General features: G+C 35.0%; 1 protein-coding gene across 1 annotated transcript; it reads right to left on the minus strand.

Moving 5' to 3' along the window:
• Nucleotides 1-542: 542 nt before the first annotated feature.
• Nucleotides 543-2,045, minus strand: LOC131659497 (F-box/FBD/LRR-repeat protein At1g16930-like). The gene is made up of 3 exons (XM_058928681.1): nt 1,140-2,045; nt 844-984; nt 543-617 (listed from the first exon to the last, which is right to left on the minus strand). The coding sequence occupies exons 1-3, from the start codon at nt 2,043-2,045 to the stop codon at nt 543-545; spliced, it is 1,122 nt and encodes a 373-aa protein (XP_058784664.1).
• Nucleotides 2,046-9,991: the final 7,946 nt, after the last annotated feature.

Genomic DNA, 9,991 nt, shown 5'->3' on the forward strand with positions numbered 1-9,991 from the left:
CGTTACACTATGTGTGTAAAATGAATCTCATCAATTGAATAAAGAATTTAACATTAATGGATCATGCAAAAATCAAAACATGATTCAACAGTCTTTTTAAAAGTTGAGAGAAAATAGGGGTAAATTTATATTTTAATATCTAGACAAACTCCTAGAACAAATTGATTGCATTATGTATATTTGATAACAGAGGTGGAAATATTGATTGAGCTTTCTTTGGAAATAATTGTCTACATTGGATGTGAAGTATTTTATTCCACTACCTGAGGATTCTAGTTATATATTTTGCATGTTGAGTATTATTACTTTCTAATGTGTTGATTTAGTTGCAGCTATGTATGTTTGAATTGCAGGAGAGCTTCAATCTCACCACCTTCTACGGTCACCACAATAAAATGCATTTCTGACACATAATAGTCACAGAAAAACACCAGTTGATGCAAATATATTGCATTATGGAAAAACTTATATTGATCAAAACATAAATTAATAACAGTCGATTAAAGTAAACAATAAAAATGTAATTCACAAAATGAGGAAAATCATAGTTGTAAATCCATTAGGGGGCCTTCAATTTCTTCATAAACTGCTTTATTCCTGACCAAGAGTACTCCAGGCTATATAACATGATGAAACAGATGTATAAAAGTTAGCACATTTCACATAAAAATAAGTTTATTTTTCTAAATAAGTTTTGTAATTTATTGATTGAAAGTAAGTTATAACCAAAGACATTGTGAGAAACATAAAAAGAGAAGATGCAAAAACAAAATTACAAAAGAAAAATGTCTCTCTTTAAGAAGTCGAATTAACATTTAACCTTAATCAATCTCTGATGTAAACCTTTGGTGAAGGCGAGTTTTGAATCAAAATGTCCACTATTTCATCTGGTATCGATGAAATTTGTTTCTTTTCTACCCTGAGTGACTTCAAATTACACAAGGAAGGGAGCTCAAACAATAAATTCGGAACTAAGGAAAGAACCTAAACAAACAACAAGTGTTAGGATTTTTTTTTAATTCAAGTCATATTTCTGATAAAATTTATAAATACAATCTGCGAAGCAAGCATATTAAAAAAACTCGGGTCAGTCATTGTAAATGTAAAGTGAAAAGGCGTTTTTTTCCGCCTCAAAGTACCTGAAGAGTAGTTGAAGAGACGATTAACGATTCCATATTAACAAGTTCAAACAGCCAATCGAGTAGAACCAATGAAGTCTCTTGTGATTTCCAAAATTCTATTATATCAATACTTACTCGTTTGATAGAAGAGAGATCTCGCTTGCTCCAACAGAGTTTCTGAACAGGAATACCACTAAAAACAAAGGTACAAAGATTTGGAGCAGATAGCTCGATTCCGAAATAGGTTTTAGGTGCGTAATGAACCATGTATATATATAAATTGACAAGCTTAGTACTTGAAATGCAAAGTTTTTGTTCATTCACAACTTCACAATACACAATATTCAAACTTTTCAAACTCGTTAATGCAGAAAACGGATCGGCGCGACCATCATTGCCAACCGAAAAGGCAAAGTGCCATAGACCCAAGCTGGTTAATACTGGCATATCCAAAGAACTAGGAAACAATATGGTTGTACCGTAAACCGTAGGATGACTAACATAAAGATCAAGATATGTTAAAGTGCGACATGACAATAAACAAGTCGGAAAGTGTTGAATCTCACATGTAACACCGATATCTAATCGTTGGACATTGTGTGAAACCGCGTATTTTAGAATTGTTTCAAGCAGGAAAGGCTCCATGACTTTATGGCGGCGAAGTTCTAGAGTGTGGAGTTCGGTTGAGTTATCGCGAAGAGACAAGATCCGAGAGACGAATTCGGTGAAAATCTCGACAGTGGCAAATTGTGAGCCAATTAATGTAAGAGTGGGAACATACTTCCAGAGATTCTTCCATCTTGAGGAGAGAACACAAGTGTGAATAGCTTGTTTGATGTTCAAAAAAGAGAGTATGTGAAGTATAAGACTATCAGGCAAATCACTGAGCCTATCTTTGTTATGAATATGATTTTCTGTTTTCATGATTATTAGAGGAAAATAGAAAAATACTTTGGGAAGTTACATGCTATAGGGTTGTAAAATGAGAGTGATGATTTGAAGGTGAATGATTGATGGATTTTCTGGTAAAAAATCTCGGATGCTGCCCCTGTTTCATCTTACTCATTCATGTTTCTTTCAACAAACCCTAAACTGTTTGTTACAATTCGTGTATATTTTGTAGAACAAATCAAACTTCAAAATATAAACGTGGAAGAGACCTTAAAATTAACTTATTAAAATAATTTTTTGTTGTTGATAAAGATTTATTAAAAGAGATTTTAGTTTTATATTATTTTAAAAAAATTTATGTGAATTGCTATATATTAGAAAATTTTATTTTAAGCTTATTTGTTACAAATTAAAACGGAAATTTTGGTATTTATTAATTCGGATTTCATTTCAAGCTTAGTATATTTGTTATGGGTTTATTGCAAAAAATCAAACCATGAAAAATAAAGTAAATATTATCTTTTCTTTCTAAAAAAAACCAACTTTCTTAAAAACAAAATACCACTCCTTTTGATTAAAAAAATGCAACTTTGAAGAGTTTTTTACAAGTGAAAATGAATAGGTTGGAAGAGAAGAGAAATGGTTAATGTTGCAACCTATGTAGATATTAGCGTGTGATTATCACGTGACAAAATAGGGATGTGATTTTTACGTGACAAAGTATATTTTTCATGACAAATGAATCGTGACTTGTGTAATAGATTTGGATATGTGCTTTCTACAATAGATGAAAGTGGATCGCCAAAGATAAGAATCAACAGATCATGTGGTATCTGCACTGTGATATCTACGTCATTAGCATCTCCAATACTTCCATCGCCAATTTCTAATATCCATTATGAAAAACTCTTTCTCTCTTCAATGTCAGCATCTATACCTCTGGTCAGAAGTCTCATATTAGTGGTCAGTGTAAGCACTTCACAATAACTCCAAAGATGAGAATAATTTATAGTTGAATGCACAACTTCATGTCTTGTTCCTTTAGGGATAACAGGAAGGATCTGACGAAAATCTCCACCCAAAATAACAACTTTTCCGCCAAATGGAATATTTTTATTTTGCATTATGTGAGATATTGGATCAAACTCTAGTATGATCGAAGGGTAGCTTCTTGGTTCGACAGGATTAAGCATGAAGTCGAAGGTTGTTCACATGCTTGTGTCGAAGATGGTAGGGTTGTTAGCATGTTAAATTAGGTTTTAGTGTTTAAACCCTAATTTGTTAAGTTAGCTTGTTTATTAAGTTGGCTTGTGTAATGGGCCTTGTGGAAAAAGCCCATTAGTTAGTATGTTAAAATAGCATACTAGTCTCTCATCATTGCTAAGCTGCAAATCCTAATTTAGGGTGAGAGAGGTTATTTGTTATTCTTGTAAACTTGTAATCTTGTTTTCTAAGAGAAAGTAAAAGAATAGCAGTTATAACCAATTCTTGTGTTATTCTTATCTTCCCTAATTCCTATTATATTTTGATCTTAACATCGTTTTTCCTCAACAAATTGGTGCGGTGAGCATGGAGAAGATGCCGTCAACAAAGTATGAGATTGAAAAGTTCACCGGAGTGAATGATTTCGGTCTGTGGCGCTTCAAGATGAAAGCCCTACTGGTTCAGCAGGGTTGTTTGGAAGCGTTGAAGGGAGAGGCAACCATGAATGCTGTATTAACGGCAGCAGAGAAGACGACTATGATCGATAAGGCACACAACGCAATTTTGTTGAGCCTTGGTGATAAGGTTCTCAGACAGGTATCAAAGGAGACGACGACATCAGGTTTATGGACGAAATTTAAAAGTTTGTATATGACCAAATCACTAAATCGACTCTACCTGAAGCAAGCTTTGTATTCATTCAAGATGGTTGAAGACAAAATGTTGGCTGAGCAGTTGGATATGTTCAACAAGCTGATTCTTGATCTTGAAAATATTGATGTAAAGATCGATGATGAAGATCAAGCGCTGTTACTATTGTGCGCTTTCCTCGATCACATGCTCACTTCAGAGAAACTCTCCTGTATGGAAGGGAGTCCCTGTCCTTTGAAGAAGTTCAATCAGCCCCGTATTCAAAGGACTTGAACGAATGAAAGAAGCATAAACCTTTGACTGTTGGTGAAGGTTTTTCCGTTAAAGGAAAATTCTTGCGAAAGGATGGTAAGTTCGACAAGAAGAAAGGCAAAAGCCAGCAGAAGTCTTATAGTGTTGAACTGTTGAAAGTATTTGTGGGTAAATATTTTCTATATATCGTATCCACAGGGATTGGTTTAATATCACTGCCATTCTATAACAAATTACTTCGAGTGAGAAAATATAGTTGAGTTTGTTTTGTTATTTTAAATATGCTATTAAATGTAAACAAATATTAAAACGAGAATGTTGAAACTTGGTTAACAATAAAAGAGATATGTTGAGCTTTAGGGTTCATCAACCTATTCCTATGCATTGTATTAGTTAAATCATGAGTGAACCATCATTTGAATTATCATCTTCATTTATCCTCAAACTAGATCTCATGTCTGCAGATCAAATTAGATGAACGTCTACCGGTATGAGATTCGATCTCTCAGAATATCAATATCGATAAAGGTAATAAATCACGATAATAATGAAAACTCATTCACAATTCCATCTCTAAAAATTATGAATGAATCAATATAGTAACCTCGGGAAAAAGTTTAACCTTCTCTTTCGATTAAAGATTTAACAATAATTTGACATAAAAACAAGGTTTCTTATTGATAATGAATTCAAAGAATTGTTCACAAGAATTAATCAATGGTATTGCATAATCATAGGTTAACTACTACCTTAAACTCAACAAAAGAGAATTAGCTCTCCATAGACATGAAGAACACACAAGGATTGATTGAGGAATTCATCCTGATCAATAAAATCTCTTCAATTGATGTAGAATCTTTCTCCAATGGTTGCTCTGTGCTTTAGGCTCAGGTTTCTCTCTTAATTTCGTTCACCAAAGAATCCCCTTTTGATTGGCATTAGGGTTTCTATTTATAAGTTTTGGGATGGACACGCTGTCTCCGCGGCGCGGCACGTAGTGGCGCGGCGCGGCCCTAGGCAGAGGGTTTCGGGCGGCGCGCTAGAATCCTTTGCGGCGCGCCTTACTGGAAACTTCTCCTTTTTGCTTGCTTTTTGACCCTTCCAGCTTCCTTTCCTCCTCATACTCTTCTAAAGCTACTTTTCAGCTCCAAACCTGCATTAATAATACCCAAAGTGATTCGATTTGCTTCACAACATGAACTATACATATGTAATTCAATTCTTACTGAAAAACACATGAAAACTAGCACACTTTGCTTATGTTTAGCTCATAACTTGGTCATAAGAACCCATGAAAATACCATAAATTCATCCCTAACACAAAGCATCGGGTATTCGATGCTATCATTGTAAGAAGGAGGGTCACACACGGAAGGTGTTCCCTGAACGCCTGAAAGATCATGGAGGTAAGGATAATGGCAATGCAGCCATTGTTCAAGATGATTTCGAATCATCTGATGTTCTTGTGGTTTCAAGCAATGACTCTAGGAAGGAGTGGATTATGGATTCATGTTGCATTTGGCACATGATTCCAAACAAAGACTTGTTCGAGGAATTATGTGATCAAGATGGTGGATCAGTATTGCTGGGAAATAACAAGGCTTGCAAGATTTCAGGTGTTATATCTGTGAGGTTCAAGCTCCATAATGAGTCAATAAGGTTGTTGACTGAAGTCAGGTATGTTCCTGATTTGAAGAGAAATCTACTTTCTCTTGGTGAATTCGACAAGAAAGGATATGTTTTCCAAGGAGAGAAAAGTATCCTAAGAGTCATGAAGGGGTCGAAGGAAGTCTTGAGAGGCGTGAAGAAACAAGGCTTGTATACCCTTGAGGCCGAAGTTGTAAGTGGTTCGACAAATGTTGCATCCACGAAACCTTTGTCAAAGACAGAAATCTGGCACATGAGATTGGGCCATGTCAGTGAAAGGGGTGTGGTCGAATCAGGGGAACAAAATCTGCTTGGTGGAGACAAAGTCGAAAAACTTAAGTTTTGTGAACCCTGTGTACTTGGAAAATCTTGCAGAGTGAAGTTCAACGAAGGCAAACAAAGAAAACATGGATCCCTTGATTACATCCATGCTGATCTTCGGGGGCCTGCAAGGTGTCCATCACATTTAGGAGCAAGGTATTTTCTATCCATATTAGATGATTATTCTAGAAAATTATGGGTATTCATCCAGAAGACTAAGGATGAAACTTTTGAGAATTTCAAAAGTTGGAAGACTCTGGTTGAAAATCAAACTGGCAGAGAGGTCAAGAGGTTGAGAACCGACAATGGCCTTGAATTTTGCAATGAGGCATTCGACAGTTTTTGTGCTGCCTCTGTTATTGCAAGGCACCGAACTACTGCATGTACTCCACAACAAAATGGTTTGGCTGAAAGATTTAATTGAACTATTTTGAAGAGAGTCAGATGCATGTTGACTAGTGCGGGGTTAAAGAAGATGTTCTGGGCTGAGGCTGTTTTCACACCAACTTATCTGATAAACAGATGTCTTTCGACAACATAGATATGAAGACACCTGAAGAAGTTTGGTCGGGACATCCACCAGATCTCGACAAACTGAGAGTAATTTATTCCCCATCACAATCCCCGCCCTCGAATTTATTCCCCATCCCCGCTTCGGGTCCCCGCTACGGGGGAATTTTCTCCCCCATCCCCGTCCCTGCGGGTCCCCACGGATCCCCGCGGTTCACGTGGAGATCCATAAACATGATTTTTTTTTATTTATTATTTTAAATCACATTAATAGTAAAAGATTCAAAAACTAACCACAAAAAATTTAGAAATTATTCCTTTATGATAAATATATTGTTTTAACAATATTTAATCTATAATATTGAGTGTCATGACCATCAAAATTTCAAACAAAAAAAAAATTGAAATAATCATTTAGGTCCCACTCTTTTACAAACAATACATATATATTTTTAATTTTTGTATAAGATTAATCATATGAAATGAAAAATAAACTTACATAATAATTTAAAATTGTACATAAATTCAGGACATTATGCTATTTTAGGCGGGGCGGGGACTCCACGGGGCGGAGGATATTTACGCCACCCCCGTCCCCGAAGTGTCTTCGGGAGACTTTGTTCCCCATCCCCGTCCCTGCGGGGGGAAAATTCCCCGTCTTTGGGGCCCCAAATGGGGAATCCCCACGGGGATCCCCGCTAACGGAGGCAAATTGACATCCCTAGAGTATTTGGCTGCGTAGCCTATGCTCACATTAGGCAATACAAGGTCGAACCTAGAGCTCTGAAATGCATGTTCATGGGATACCCTGAAGGAGTCAAAGCTTATAGGCAATGGTGCCTAGAGCCATGTTATAGGAGGTGTATCACCAGTCGATATGTAGTTTTCAATGAAACTGAAATGGATTTTAAGAAAAATGTTGATGTTGGTCGAAGTACAGAAACATCTGACGGAGAGCTAGAATATGTAGAGATTCCTGTTGAGGGGGAGCATGTTGATGCTGAATTGCATATCCCTGATGAAGTCGAAGAAGTAGAAGATGCTGAGGAAATTGAGGAAACTGTCGATGACTACCTATTGCCAAGAGATAGGTCGAGAAGAGCCATCAAGCCACCTCAGAGACTTGGAAATGCAGATCTTATAGCTTATGCCTTAATCTATGCAAGTGAGATTCTAGACGAAGAATCTAGAGACTACAAGGAAGTTTTGAGGAGTCTAAATAAGACTGAATGGCTGAAGGCCATGGATGATGAGATGAAATCTCTTCATGATAATCACACTTGGGAACTGATTAAGAAACCTGCTGGGGCAAGGTTAGTCAGCTGTAAATGGATTTTCAAAGTTAAGGAAGGAATCGAAGAAGTGACGTCGAAAAGATACAAGGCAAGGTAAGTTGCAAGGGGTTTCACTCCGAAAGAAGGTGCCGACTTCAATGATGTGTTTTCTCCTGTTATGAAGCATAGATCCATTCGAATGTTGCTTGCCATGGTGGCACAGTTCGACCTTGAATTGGAACAGATCAATTCTATCTATTAAATTCTCTTAAAAAAATCAATTACAACATCTTATTTCCCCCTAAAACAAATATATGAGTGAATAGAGATCCATAAGATCTATATTTCCCATCATTTTAATACTAACCCAACTTTGTAAATTTATAAGTCAATTTTTTAAGTTGTCATTTTTTCCTTACTCTAAATACCATATTTCAAAATACTAAAGATGAAGGATCTGCTACTATCTTTTTAAGGATAATTAACACAAAATGTCTAGCACACATTATTTTTAAAGCCTATTTTAAAGTCATTTTTTAATTTGTATTTTTGAAACATATTGTGCAAACAACAATATTCTAATTCATGTGTATGGTATATGCCTAATTGCAATTATAAAGAAAATTTATTCCTTTGCATATGACATTTAAGAGTATGAGGGGAGCCTAAAATCAAGTCATTTGACGTCATGGTATTAAATTTATATATTTAAGCAATATAGTCAGTGGCGGATCCAGACATTTTGTTTAATGGGGGCAAAAGTAGAGCAAATTTTTTAATAAAAACAAAATTATAACAGTTGATAGAATTGATAAACTATTTAAATGGATTGAAATGAAAATAATTATTCGTGTTTAACGAGAATAAAGAAAAAATATGAGCATTGTAAAAGAAACTATATGTATTTTGATTGTTGTTAGATAGAGAAAAGAGTAATTCCATTAAATAATGGAAATAATTCTCAGAAGACATTCTCTAACACATAATTCTTAATATTTTTAATAATTAGTTTTAGTTTATCAATTGGTCTTCATACTATATTAATTAAATAAATTTAACGGAATGTATATGAATAGTAATTAATAGAATAGACTTTGTTCAGTGTATCTTACACATTTCAAATAGATTCCATGTTAGGTGATAATTTTTTTTACCAATTATAAAATTTCACAATTATGGTGAATATACTAGTTTATCTAAATTGTAATTATTATTGAGACAAGATAAATAATAGGAGAGAATGGAAAAACACATTAAAAAAGTCTTGGGGGCAACTATCTTCACAACATTGTACATGAAGGTATAGTAGAATAGTATGTCAAATAGAACAAATTAATTTGGTGGGGGCTCTAGCCCCCATTTGCATACATGTGCATCCGCCTCTGAATATAGTACATGAAACATATTGGTTAGTAACACAATTGCATGTACGTATACATCAGATAACAATTGCAACACCATGTCTTTGACTGATTCCAAAATATCACTACATTTGTATGCTACTGACAAAACATGCTGCAATCGCTTCTTACTTGATTCCAAAGTATTCACTTGCACCACTCCAACCAAAATCTCGACAAGAACATAATTGAGCAAAAATCAACTGCAACAATGCCTAAACCGATATAATGCATCTCCGAATTCAATCGATATTGTAATTTCAATTGCGTCAAAACCAAAGCATATTGCTTTTCAAAATTACTAGATGACATGTAAAGAATCAATTTGCTACCACATCAACTAAGCCACACTGCCGTAGCCAGAACTATGTTTATCCATCCTACTGATACATTTCCAAGAAAAACAGTCTCAGGTCTACTTCATCATAGTTAATGGTTATATTTCAGCTATGATTTTAATGGGTTCTTGTGTAAGTCACTAATATTGAATAAAAGACTTTAATAAGAACCCGAACATTATAATAAGAACTATTTTTTTTAAGAGCCAAAGACTTTAATATATTGAATAAAAAGAGAACATATGAAATGCCAGAACATAAATCAAACCCAGCCCAATACAAAGGCAAATACAAATAAAACAGTAGCCTGACAACTCTGTAACCTGCTATTTTTATGAAACAAAAGATACATGAAAAAGTAACCTCAAAATATTGACCCCAGC

This window comes from Vicia villosa, linkage group LG3, assembly GCF_029867415.1.
Source record: "Vicia villosa cultivar HV-30 ecotype Madison, WI linkage group LG3, Vvil1.0, whole genome shotgun sequence".
NCBI classification, from domain to species: domain Eukaryota; kingdom Viridiplantae; phylum Streptophyta; class Magnoliopsida; order Fabales; family Fabaceae; genus Vicia; species Vicia villosa.